Genomic DNA, 13,958 nt, shown 5'->3' with positions numbered 1-13,958 from the left:
TGTAGCCAAGTGCTTGCTCACAGGGGGTCGTTTTGACCGTTGGGGTTTTACATAATTATTGTATGGGCTTGCCTTGCAATATAAAGCGCCTTGGGGCAACTGTTTGTTGTGATTTGGCGCTATATAAAAAAATTGATTGATTGATTGATTGATTACAGTGGAATGTGCCGCAAAAATGCTGATGTCCATTTCTGTGGTAGTCACACGATGTCCCGGATCAACAAAGCCTTCACTTTGGAAACGATCTGGTCGTCCCAGCCTGTCGATGGCCGCTCGGTGCGCCACGCGCCCTCCGCCACTGTGGGCCGTCTTTAAAAAGGTTTTAACACAACTTAGTCCGTGTGACGCCAACAGAATCTTCACCAAAAGCCGTCTGAATCTTTTGAATGGTTTCCAACTGGCTGTCTCTAACAGTTTCTGAAAAAAATTTCATGGAGCAAAGCGGCACCTCTCAGCCATTTCACTGACAATAAAAATCCGACGAGGGGGGTGGACCACTGCTCTCTCAGAGCCTGCCAACAGGTGAATGACGCAACCGACAGGCGTGAAAAACTCACGCATGCGCACGAAGGTTCAAGCTGGGCTGATGCAATCACACGTGATTCAAATCCATATGGTTTTTGAAAAAAATAAAAAGGTCCGTTACTTTTTGGACAGACCGTATAATCGTCAATTGCAATTATTTGCCTGACAATTAATCGTCTCCAGAAATTCCTAATCGTGACAGCCCTACCTGGGGGGGTCTCTGTTGCCCGCCTGTATTCTGACTCTCTGATCTCTCCTGGGGGGTCTCTGCTGCCCGTCTGTATTCTGACTCTCTGATCTCTCCTGGGGGGTCTCTGCTGCCCGCCTGTATTCTGACTCTCTGATCTGTCCTGGGGGGTCTCTGCTGCCTGTCTGTATTCTGACTCTCTGATCTCTCCTTGGGGGTCTCTGCTGCCCGTCTGTATTCTGACTCTCTGATCTGTCCTGGGGGGTCTCTGCTGCCTGTCTGTATTCTGACTCTCTGATCTCTCCTGGGGGGTCTCTGCTGCCCGTCTGTATTCTGACTCTCTGATCTGTCCTGGGGAGTCTCTGTGGCTTGTCTGTATTCTGACTCTCTGATCTCTCCTGGGGGTCTCTGCTGCCCGTCTGTATTCTGACTCTCTGATCTGTCCTGGGGGGTCTCTGAGACCCTGTCTGGATTTTCTTGTCTGTATTTAGGAGAAATGTCATGTATTCATCAAATGTACATTTGATGAATGCATGAAAATGATCAACAGAATGTGTCGTGCGCTGGACAGACGTCAGCTGGACAGACGTCAGCATTTCTGAGTAGCCTGCTGCTGTATGTCTTTAATATCTTTAATATGATGCAAGCAAAAAAAGGGGTTTTGAGTGGCACCAACTTTCTGCAAGAATCAAATCTGGTGACGTCTGGAAACCCTCAGATTGGGTCTACAACATGTTACACCATCTGCTGGCTCAAAGTGGTACTACATGTCCTTGTTTCAACCAGATATTGATTTCTGTCGATATTATATATACCAGTTTCATATCATAAAAATGTAATATTGTGATATTGTCAGGGACTCTGTCCACTCAGCTTTGTCTGTCTGCATTACCATCAATCCGTTCAGGACAAATGGAGACCTGAAGGACAAACTTCCCCCACGGTTCTTTAAAACACCATTAAATTCATGTTGTACATGAAGTCTGAAATCAGGAATTGGATTTATTTTTAAATCCAATTCCTGCCCAAAATGAAAGAGGATCACATAAACGACAAAGATGACAATAATTAGTGAAAGTGAAGTGAAATACAACAGTAACGAACAAAAATATAGATCTTAAAACATTTAAAGCTAAAAAGATGAAATGGGAACATTTCTACACTGTACAGAAAGTGAGAAAGTTCTGACATGAAGAGAAAATTAACTGGTGATCAGAACTGATCGGACTGATCCCCTGACAGACGTCTGCTTTATTCTGTCAGTCTTTTGGGCTGCAGCGCCCCCCACTGGCTGAATGTGGCAGTGTCCCGACTGTGTAGCGTTCCGGTTCAGCAGACTGTCTGATCGATCATGCGTTTGTCTGTGGGTTTTATTTATTGATCGTTTGACCGTGCTGATGATTTTGCTCTTGTTGTTTTTCGTCCTCAGATAAGTTCAAAGGGGGGAGGGCGGAGCTGAGCCAGATGAGGAGCTGCGTGGACATCGAGGAGCTGAGGGAGCTGCTGGCAGCCAGAGGCACCGAGAAGTAAGACATCCTGTCCTGCAGGTGTAAATGTCCATCAGGACCGAGTGACATGCGGCTCTTTTGTCCCTCTCAGGGAGGTCAAAGGGTCCAGAGGGAAGGTGATCAGTGACCGGGACCTGGACGCTCTGCTGGATCGCAGCGACTTACTAGGTGAGTGCACGCTGCACGTCTGAGTGTACTGGGATTGTCCCTGTCAGCAGGTTTGCTTTCCTGTCAGTTTGATACTTCTGTCTGCTCATGTTAGACTGCAGAACTGATCTCAGACTGATCTATGTCCCTCTGCTGTGTCTGGACACTAAACGTCCACACAGTCGGGATGCTGTGGGACGTCTTTAGGATAATGTTCTGCACCTGCTCCATCACTGATGTTCTCATATTCTGCAACCACATTCACAATCCTAACATGTCCACTCGGGACGAGCCGTGTCACATTGTCCATGATGTCCTCAAGTGTGTCACCCAGCAGTACATGTCTCCAGATGTGCCACAGGCGGGTACGTGATGGATGGGTCAGGGTTCACCGGACAACGTTATTTTTTAATTTGTGAATGAGATAAGGAACGACTTGGCATTTGGTTGCGTGTCTCTGTGACGATGTCACTGCATAGTTTTTACCATGTCGTCTTTTTTCCGTTTGCCTGCGTGTCTCTGTGACGACGTCACTGCGTAGTTTTTACCGTGTCGTCTTTCTGGCGTTTGGCTGCGTGTCTCTGTGACGACGTCACTGCGTAGTTTTTACTGTGTCATCCTTTTACCATTTGACTGCGTGTCTCTGTGACGACGTCACTGCGTAGTTTTTACCGTGTCGTCTTTTTTCCGTTTGGCTGCGTGTCTCTGTGACGACGTCACTGCGTAGTTTTTACCGTGTCGTCTTTTTTTCCGTTTGGCTGCGTGTCTCTGTGACGACGTCACTGCGTAGTTTTTACCGTGTCGTCTTTTTTCCGTTTGGCTGCGTGTCTCTGTGACGACGTCACTGCGTAGTTTTTACCGTGTCATCCTTTTACCATTTGACTGCGTGTCTCTGTGACGACGTCACTGCGTAGTTTTTACCGTGTCGTCTTTTTTCCGTTTGGCTGCGTGTCTCTGTGACGACGTCACTGCGTAGTTTTTACCGTGTCGTCCTTTTGCCGTGCGTAGTTTTTACCGTGTCGTCTTTCTGGCGTTTGGCTGCGTGTCTCTGTGACGACGTCTCTGCGTGGTTTTTACCGTGTCCTCTTTTTGCCGTTTGGCTGCGTGTCTCTGTGACGACGTCACTGCGTAGTTTTTACAGTGTCGTCTTTCTGGTGTTTGGCTGCATGTCTCTGTGACGACGACACTGCGTAGTTTTTACCGTGTCGTCTTTTTTCCGTTTGCCTGCGTGTCTCTGTGACGACGTCACTGCGTAGTTTTTACCGTGTCGTCCTTTTGCCGTTTGGCTGCGTGTCTCTGTGACGACGTCACTGCGTAGTTTTTACCGTGTCGTCTTTTTTCCGTTTGGCTGCGTGTCTCTGTGACGACGTCACTGCGTAGTTTTTACCGTGTCGTCCTTTTTCCGTGTAGTTTTTACCGTGTCGTCTTTCTGGTGTTTGGCTGTGTATCTCTGTGACGACGTCACTGCGTGGTTTTTACCGTGTCGTCCTTTAGCCGTTTGGCTGCGTGTCTCTGTGACGACGTCTCTGCGTAGTTTTTACCGTGTTGTCTTTCTGCCGTTTGGCTGCGTGTCTCTGTGACGACGTCACTGCATAGTTTTTACAGTGTCGTCTTTCTGGTGTTTGGCTGCATGTCTCTGTGACGACGTCGCTGCGTAGTTTTTACCGTGTCGTCTTTTTTCCGTTTGCCTGCGTGTCTCTGTGACGTCACTGCGTAGTTTTTACCGTGTCGTCTTTCTGGCGTTTGGCTGCGTGTCTCTGTGACGACGTCACTGCGTAGTTTTTACCTTGTCGTCCTTTTACCGTTTGACTGCGTGTCTCTGTGACGACGTCACTGCGTAGTTTTTACCGTGTCGTCTTTTTTCCGTTTGGCTGCGTGTCTCTGTGACGACGTCACTGCGTAGTCTTTACCGTGTCGTCCTTTTGCCGTGCGTAGTTTTTACCGTGTCGTCTTTCTGGTGTTTGGCTGCGTGTCTCTGTGACGACGTCACTGCGTACTTTTTACCGTGTCGTCCTTTTGCCGTGTGTAGTTTTTACCGTGTCGTCTTTCTGGCGTTTGGCTGCGTGTCTCTGTGACGACGTCACTGCGTGGTTTTTACCGTGTCGTCCTTTAGCCGTTTGGCTGCGTGTCTCTGTGACGACGTCTCTGCGTAGTTTTTACCGTGTCGTCTTTCTGCTGTTTGGCTGCGTGTCTCTGTGACGACGTCACTGCGTAGTTTTTACAGTGTCGTCTTTCTGGTGTTTGGCTGCATGTCTCTGTGACGACGTCACTGCGTAGTTTTTACCGTGTCGTCTTTTTTCCGTTTGCCTGCGTGTCTCTGTGACGACGTCACTGCGTAGTTTTTACCGTGTCGTCTTTCTGGCGTTTGGCTGCGTGTCTCTGTGACGACATCACTGCGTAGTTTTTACCGTGTCGTCCTTTTGCCGTTTGGCTGCGTGTCTCTGTGACGACGTCACTGCGTAGTTTTTACCGTGTCGTCTTTTTTCCGTTTGGCTGCATGTCTCTGTGACGACGTCACTGCGTAGTTTTTACCGTGTCGTCTTTTTTCCGTTTGGCTGCGTGTCTCTGTGACGACGTCACTGCGTAGTTTTTACCGTGTCGTCTTTTTTCCGTTTGGCTGCGTGTCTCTGTGACGACGTCACTGCGTAGTTTTTACCGTGTCGTCTTTTTTCCGTTTGGCTGCGTGTCTCTGTGACGACGTCACTGCGTAGTCTTTACCGTGTCGTCCTTTTGCCGTGCGTAGTTTTTACCGTGTCGTCTTTCTGGTGTTTGGCTGCGTGTCTCTGTGACGACGTCTCTGCGTAGTTTTTACCGTGTCGTCTTTCTGCCGTTTGGCTGCGTGTCTCTGTGACGACATCACTGCGTAGTTTTTACAGTGTCGTCTTTCTGGTGTTTGGCTGCATGTCTCTGTGACGACGTCACTGCGTAGTTTTTACCGTGTCGTCTTTCTGGCGTTTGGCTGCGTGTCTCTGTGACGACATCACTGCGTAGTCTTTACCGTGTCGTCCTTTTGCCGTGCGTAGTTTTTACCGTGTCGTCTTTCTGGTGTTTGGCTGCGTGTCTCTGTGACGACGTCACTGCGTAGTTTTTACCATGTCGCCTTTTTTCCGTTTGGCTGCGTGTCTCTGTGACGACGTCACTGCGTAGTTTTTACCGTGTCGTCTTTTTTCCGTTTGGCTGCGTGTCTCTGTGACGATGTCACTGCGTAGTCTTTACCGTGTCGTCCTTTTGCCGTGCGTAGTTTTTACCGTGTCGTCTTTCTGGTGTTTGGCTGCGTGTCTCTGTGACGAGGTCACTGCGTAGTTTTTACCGTGTCGTCCTTTTGCCGTGTGTAGTTTTTACCGTGTCGTCTTTCTGGCGTTTGGCTGCGTGTCTCTGTGACGACGTCACTGCGTGGTTTTTACCGTGTCGTCCTTTAGCCGTTTGGCTGCGTGTCTCTGTGACGACGTCTCTGCGTAGTTTTTACCGTGTCGTCTTTCTGCCGTTTGGCTGCGTGTCTCTGTGACGACGTCACTGCGTAGTTTTTACAGTGTCGTCTTTCTGGTGTTTGGCTGCATGTCTCTGTGACGACGTCACTGCGTAGTTTTTACCGTGTCGTCTTTTTTCCGTTTGCCTGCGTGTCTCTGTGACGACGTCACTGCGTAGTTTTTACCGTGTCGTCTTTCTGGCGTTTGGCTGCGTGTCTCTGTGACGACATCACTGCGTAGTTTTTACCGTGTCGTCCTTTTGCCGTTTGGCTGCGTGTCTCTGTGACGACGTCACTGCGTAGTTTTTACCGTGTCGTCTTTTTTCCGTTTGACTGCGTGTCTCTGTGACGACGTCACTGCGTAGTTTTTACCGTGTCGTCCTTTTGCCGTGCGTAGTTTTTACCGTGTCGCCTTTCTGGCGTTTGGCTGCGTGTCTCTGTGACGACGTCACTGCGTGGTTTTTACGTGTCGTCCTTTTGCCGTTTGGCTGCGTGTCTCTGTGACGACGTCTCTGCGTAGTTTTTACCGTGTCGTCTTTCTGCCGTTTGGCTGCGTGTCTCTGTGACGACGTCTCTGCGTAGTTTTACCGTGTCGTCTTTCTGCCGTTTGGCTGCGTGTCTCTGTGACGACGTCACTGCGTAGTTTTTACCGTGTCGTCTTTTTTCTGTTGGCTGCGTGTGTCTGTGGCAACGTCACTGCGTAGTTTTTACCGTGTCATCCTTTTACCGTTTGACTGCGTGTCTCTGTGACGACATTGCGTGCGTAGTTTTTACCATGTCATCTTTTTTCCGTTTGGCTGCGTGTCTCTGTGACGACGTCACTGCGTAGTTTTTACCGTGTCATCCTTTTACCGTTTGCCTGCGTGTCTCTGTGACGACGTCACTGCGTAGTCTTTACCGTGTTGTCCTTTTGCCGTGCCTAGTTTTTACCATGTCGTCTTTCTGGTGTTTGGCTGCGTGTCTCTGTGATGACGTCACTGCATAGTCTTTACCGTGTCGTCTTTTTTCCGTTTGACTGCATGTCTTTGTGACGACGTCACTGCGTAGTTTTTACCGTGTCGTCCTTTTGCCGTGCGTAGTTTTTACCGTGTCGTCTTTCTGCCGTTTGGCTGCGTGTCTCTGTGACGACGTCACTGCGTAGTTTTTACCGTGTCGTCCTTTTACCGTTTGGCTGCGTGTCTCTGTGACGACGTCACTGCGTTGTTTTTACCGTGTCGTCTTTTTTCCGTTTGGCTGCGTGTCTCTGTGACGACGTCTCTGCGTGGTTTTTACCGTGTCGTCTTTTTTCCGTTTGGCTGCGTGTCTCTGTGACGACGTCTCTGCGTGGTTTTTACCATGTCCTCTTTTTGCCGTTTGGCTGCGTGTCTCTGTGACGACGTCACTGCATAGTTTTTACCGTGTCGTCTTTCTGGCGTTTGGCTGCGTGTCTCTGTGACGACGTCTCTGCGTGGTTTTTACCGTGTCGTCTTTCTGGCGTTTGGCTGCGTGTCTCTGTGACGACGTCTCTGCGTGGTTTTTACCGTGTCGTCTTTCTGGCATTTGGCTGCGTGTCTCTGTGACGACGTCTCTGCGTAGTTTTTACCATGTCGTCTTTTTGGGATGGTTCTTCTTCAGTATGGAAGCTTCTGCGTTTTCCTTTGAGGTTGTGTGATGATGAAGTTCCTCCTCAGCGTTTCTTAATCTGTTTCACACTTGGGACGACTTCACCATTTAAAACAATCTCCCAAAACCCTCCAACAGTACGTTAAAGACGACGGTCTAAATGGCGGTAAAGCGGTCAGACCTACCCCCCTCACAGTGTGTGTTGGCTTGGTTCTGGTTTCTGTTATTTTGTTTCCTGGTTTGAGTCTTCTGGCGTGCTGTCGGAATTTCTGCGCTCAGTCGTATTATGATCGCATCGCCGTCACCCTCTGGAGGTTATTGATGATGTCACTGGTTCTCACGATATTTCTGTCATCAGCTAATACCCAGAAATAACATCCAGAACACCAACACATGGTTTATGGCCAGCAGCTGTCAGTCACACAACGACAAGAACAGGAACACGCCTCCACGTGTGGAAGGCGACTCTCTCAGGATGTTTGTTTGTTTGTAGGCGGGGAGGCGGGGCTCTCCCAGAAGGAGAAGTTGGGAGTCTTCAGGGTGATTGATGCTGAAGAATCATCGGATATCGTGTTGACCTGAGAAAATGAAATAACGTCCCTCACAACATTCCACCTTAAAAAAAGAAGAAAACTTCCAGCTGCTGTTAAGGACTGAAACCAGACGGCTGTACCAACTGAACTTTGGGTTGAACCACTGTTTTTCTTTTCTTTTTGAAACTTGTAATTATTTTGTCCCTACGATAAAAGTCCTTGTAAAACATCTTTTTTGTTGTTGTTGTTGTTTTAACAGTTTTAACCTCCTCCTGTTCTTCCTCTAGTGGAGGAGATGATGGTCACATACTTTCAGTAACCATAGAGACATGAAACCTGTTGAAGAACTTGACAAATTTATCATACAAACCACTTCAGATTCCAAATGGCGTCATTTCTTTTTTAGATGAGGCTGAATTTATACCGAAATCTGAAGATCGTCGACTCTGTTGATGGTTTTTAACCATAAATCTGATTTTTGCAGTGAAGACTTTTTGTGTTTCTGATGTGCAAATAGACGCCATCAGCAGGACAGAAGGGAACAAAAACCACAGATAATACAGCAAAGAATCAGTTTTCTTCTAAAGGTGAGATTTATTTTTCAGTATAAAACACAAACTTAAACGGATCTTTCAACAAATCTTGACATTTTGACTGTGGTTGGTTCCTGAGTAGAGTCAAAGTAACAAAACATTAATTAAAAATTAAAATGTGTAAGTTTGATGTTTACGGTTGCTGTTGGCAGCCATCTTTAAAATGGCAGCCATCTTGGATTTGTGCTGATCTGGTTTTGAAGAGTTCCTGAACCCGGCACTGCTACCTGTCTGTATATGATCAACATGGGCTGAGTCCACTGAGCTTGTAATGGGTACCAGCCTCTTTGGATGTAGTAACCTGTGTTGGACTGGCGTCCCCTCCAGGGGGGATCGTCGGCTCTCAGGTTGACGTTACAGAATCTGGAGATAACAGATGGATCTCAGGACCCGTATAGGACAGATAGGACCGAGTTTTTTTGCAGCATTAAGACTGTTGGTCAGGATCAGGGACTGGACCCAAGACCCAGCTGATGTCCAACGGATTTCTTGTCTTTTCTCTTTAGTGAAGTGTCTTTTCCAGAATAGTTTAGAATTTGCTAACAGTCCCAGATTCGGTCTGGATGGACAGAGGACGGACTGCAGCAGCTAACTGCTTCTGACTTTACTGTCCTCAGCCTCCTTTGCGTTACGAGGCAGAATAAACAACCTGGTCCTGATGATGTTACTAAGACCTCCAACAAGTTCAGTGTTTGGCAGGTTTCTGTTCTTATTGTGGCCACCAGGTGGCAGAGTCTCTGTATCCTTGTCCATGCGCTATTTAGACAAAGACTGTGCAACAAGGTGAAACTTTGGACCCGGGTCACCTCAGGGAGACCTCAGACAGGTTCAACATCGGGCACATTTTGATTCTAGCCATGAGGGGCGGAGTCATAGAGACCTTGTGTTCCAATAACGAAGACTTCATGACTGTAGATTAGACCAGAGACACATTTTAGTCTACAGCTGGTCTTGGTGACCCTCCCCCCTTTTTTCTTGATGTAAAAGTTTTCTATTTGAGGAATAATTTTGAGGAGTTTCTCCTTCTCAGAGTACTTTGTCAGCTGTGATGTGTTCTTGTCAGTTTGTGTGAATAAACATGTTCCTGCAGCTTGTGGTGTCATGAGTCCATCAACGTGTGAACATTTACAAGGAAACACAATCAACCTGCACTTCAGCGTGACTAAGCAACCAGTCATCTGCAGTCCTGTCTGGGGCCTGTCTGGCATCAAATGCATGTCTGAAGACGCTAAAAGCTCTGGTAGAGTAAAACATGGGACAGGAGCCAAAGACCTCCATCAAGATGGACCCGTCGTCCGCTGAGACGGACCCGCTGTCCGCATACAGCAGCTCCCGTTCTCCTGCGCGTGTTGGACTGGGTACTTAAGAATTACACACACTTGAATTCAGCGGAAGTGAAGGTCTCGGACTGGATTCTGGTCTCTCGCTCACTTAACTGCAGTATTTGCTCATTACAATCCTGCTACACTAAATGTGGTCAGCAGGTGGCACTTGATGCTGTTCCCTGTGGTGGCTGGTGCCAATGAAGAAGCTGCCAGGGTTAGATACTGGAGATCTGCTGAGAGCTCAGAGGTCATGTCTGACCGTATTGATTTTTTTTTTTTTATACAGTCTGTTTTCAGCCTGTGTGTGTGTATACCTACAATTGTATGCAAAAGTTTGGGCCCCCCTGACAATTTTCATGATTTTCCCTTATAAATCATTGGTTGTCCGGATCAGAAATTTCAGTTAAATATATCATATAGCAGACAAGCACAATGATATTTGAGAAGTGAAATGAAGCTTATAGGATTTACAGGAAGTGTGCAGTAATTATTTAAACAAAATTAGGCAGGTGCATAAATTTGGGCACCCTTGTCATTTTATTGATTTGAATACATTTAGCACTAATTATTGGGACACTGAATTGGTTTGGTAAGCTCATTGAGCTCATTTCCCCTCTTTGCATCTCTTCTAAAGAATGGCAACATGGGAGCCTCTAAACAACTCTCAAATGACCTGAAAACAAAGACTGTTCAACAACATGGTTTAGGGGAAGGATACAAAAAGCTTTCTCAGAGATTTTAGCTGTAAGGCCCGAAGTGGCAGGCCAAGAAAAATCTCAGATAAGCTGAAGTGAATTATGGTGAGAACAGTCATAGTCAACCCACAGACCTGCTCCAAAGACTTACAACATGATCTTGCTGCAGATAGTGTCTCTGTGCATCGTTCAACTATACAGGGCACTTTTCACAAAGAGATGCTGTAATGCAGAGGAAGCCTTTTCTGCATACATGCCACAAACAGAGTCACTTGAGGTATGCTAAAGGACATTTGGACAAGCCAGCTTCATTTTGGAATAAGGTGCTGTGGACTGATGAAACTAAAATTGAGTTATTTGGACATAACAAGGGCGGTATGCATGGCTGAAAAAGAACACAGCATTCCAAGAAAAACACTTGCTACCTACAGTAAAATTTGGAGGTAGTTCCATCATGCTGTGGGGCTGTGTGGCCAGTGCAGGTACTGGGAATGTTCTTAAAGTTGAGGGTCACATGGATTCCAGTCAATATCAGCAGATTCTTGAACAATTCATGAATCAGTGACAAAGTTGAAGTTGCACCGGGGCTGGATCTTTCAACAAGACAACGACCCTAAATACTGCTCAAAATCTACTAAGGCATTCATGCAGAGGAACACTTGACCCAGCTATCTTAGCTAATTATAGGCCAATCTCCAACCTTCCTTTTCTCTCAAAAATTCTTGAAAGGGTAGTTGTAAAACAGCTAACTGATCTGCAGAGGAATGGTCTATTTGAAGAGTTTCAGTCAGGTTTTAGAATTCATCATAGTACAGAAACAGCATTAGTGAAGGTTACAAATGATCTTCTTATGGCCTCGGACAGTGGACTAATCTCTGTGCTTGTTCTGTTAGACCTCAGTGCTCCTTTTGATACTGTTGACCATAAAATTTTATTACAGAGATTAGAGCATGCCATAGGTATTAAAGGCACTGCGCTGCGGTGGTTTGAATCATATTTGTCTAATAGATTACAATTTGTTCATGTAAATGGGGAATCTTCTTCACAGACTAAAGTTAATTATGGAGTTCCACAAGGTTCTGTGCTAGGACCAATTTTATTCACTTTATACATGCTTCCCTTAGGCAGTATTAATAGACGGTATTGCTTAAATTTTCATTGTTACGCAGATGATACCCAGCTTTATCTATCCATGAAGCCAGAGGACACACCAATTAGCTAAACTGCAGGATTGTCTTACAGACATAAAGACATGGATGACCTCTAATTTCCTGCTTTTAAACTCAGATAAAACTGAAGTTATTGTACTTGGCCCCACAAATCTTAGAAACATGGTGTCTAACCAGATCCTTACTCTGGATGGCATTACCCTGACCTCTAGTAATACTGTGAGAAATCTTGGAGTCATTTTTGATCAGGATATGTCATTCAAAGCGTATATTAAACAAATATGTAGGACTGCTTTTTTGCATTTACGCAATATCTCTAAAATCAGAAAGGTCTTGTCTCAGAGTGATGCTGAAAAACTAATTCATCCATTTATTTCCTCTAGGCTGGACTATTGTAATTCATTATTATCAGGTTGTCCTAAAAGTTCCCTAAAAGCCTTCAGTTAATTCAAAATGCTGCAGCTAGAGTACTGACGGGGACTAGAAGGAGAGAGCATATCTCACCCATATTGGCCTCTCTTCATTGGCTTCCTGTTAATTCTAGAATAGAATTTAAAATTCTTCTTCTTACTTATAAGGTTTTGAATAATCAGGTCCCATCTTATCTTAGGGACCTCGTAGTACCATATCACCCCAATAGAGCGCTTCGCTCTCAGACTGCAGGCTTACTTGTAGTTCCTAGGATTTGTAAGAGTAGAATGGGAGGCAGAGCCTTCAGCTTTCAGGCTCCTCTCCTGTGGAACCAGCTCCCAATTCAGATCAGGGAGACAGACACCCTCTCTACTTTTAAGATTAGACTTAAAACTTTCCTTTTTGCTAAAGCTTATAGTTAGGGCTGGATCAGGTGACCCTGAACCATCCCTTAGTTATGCTGCTATAGACGTAGACTGCTGGGGGGTTCCCATGATGCACTGTTTCTTTCTCTTTTTGCTCTGTATGCACCACTCTGCATTTAATCATTAGTGATCGATCTCTGCTCTGTTTTACATAATTATTGTATGGCCTTGCCTTACAATATAAAGCGCCTTGGGGCAACTGTTTGTTGTGATTTGGCGCTATATAAAAAAATTGATTGATTGAAGTACAACATTCTGGAATGGCCATCTCAGTCCCCAGACCTGAATAGTATTGAAAATCTGTGGTGTGATTTTAAGTGGGCTGCCCATGCTTGGAAACCAACAAACCTGAGATGTAAAGAAGAATGGTCCAAAATACCTTCAACCAGAATCCAGACTCTCATTGGAAGCTATAGGACGCGTTTAGAGGCTGTTATTTCTGCAAAAGGAGGAGTTACTAAATATTGATGTATTTTTTTTCTGTTGGGGTGCCCAAATTTATGCACCTGCTTATTTTGACACTTTCTATAAATCCTATAAACTTCATTTCATTTCTCAAATATCACTGTTTGCTGTATGATGAGCTGTGAATCCCCTCTAAAAACACAGACCCCAGAAAGACCTACTTTTTACCAAAGTCTAAACTCAAGATTCAAGTAAAATCATACCACAGATGAACTGCCATCAACTTGGGAATCACACTGCAGTTTGTCTGGTTCAAATCGATGCAGAATTGAAAAATATATTTTACGATGAAATCCAAACCCAGTCCCTTCCAGTCTGTGAACCAAGAGTGACCCTGGTTGGATAAACTGGGGAAGGGCATGTAGCTAACTTGTACAGTATTATAAAGTTTAACCACCTTTAAAGTGTATTTTGCTGTTGTAACCAGAAGAAAAAAAGAGGAAAAGGAAACAAACGTGATTGTTTAACCTCAGACATGAAATTGATATATCGGGTATTTTGTGCTCTGATCTATATATAATTGTGTTTGGTGGTAGTTCTAAGGACATTGTTTACTAGAGTTTTGCAATACAGGACTTGCTTGGTTTGTAAGCGGGAATTTAAGAATAACACATGATTTATTATAAAACTAGACAAAGGAACAAAGAAGAAAACTACAGTACCTAGAATTCTTGGGGATGGAGCTTTTAACCCTTTAAAAGCAGGCATCCCCGGGGAACCGCTCTCTTTGCTTCCTCTTCTCTCTTCCTCTGGTTCTCTTTTCTTGGGTCTCAAGACACTGCAGAGCCATCCGAATATTTTTTATGACCCTTTGTCTGCAACCACGTGCTTTGTAAACTTATTTCTTGTTTGTGCAGGCCAACAAGAAATTACTTTTTCCTTTTTCTAAAGATAACTTTTGCTCAAC

At 45.5% G+C, this 13,958-nt stretch overlaps 1 protein-coding gene across 1 annotated transcript in view; it reads left to right on the top strand.

The window, feature by feature from the left end:
* The window catches only part of hells (helicase, lymphoid specific), a 100,713-nt gene extending 92,693 nt beyond the window's left edge, over positions 1–8,020 (top strand). Inside the window, 3 exon segments of the mRNA XM_034165463.1 lie at positions 2,142–2,238; positions 2,312–2,388; positions 7,929–8,020. Coding sequence (XP_034021354.1) covers positions 2,142–2,238; positions 2,312–2,388; positions 7,929–8,017 — 263 coding nt within the window. The 3' untranslated portion in view covers positions 8,018–8,020.
* The last annotated feature ends 5,938 nt before the right edge of the window (positions 8,021–13,958 follow it).

This window comes from Thalassophryne amazonica, unplaced genomic scaffold (assembly GCF_902500255.1).
Source record: "Thalassophryne amazonica unplaced genomic scaffold, fThaAma1.1, whole genome shotgun sequence".
NCBI classification, from domain to species: domain Eukaryota; kingdom Metazoa; phylum Chordata; class Actinopteri; order Batrachoidiformes; family Batrachoididae; genus Thalassophryne; species Thalassophryne amazonica.
Note: the sequence above shows the minus strand (reverse complement) of the source record. Positions and strands in the feature narration are given on the sequence as shown.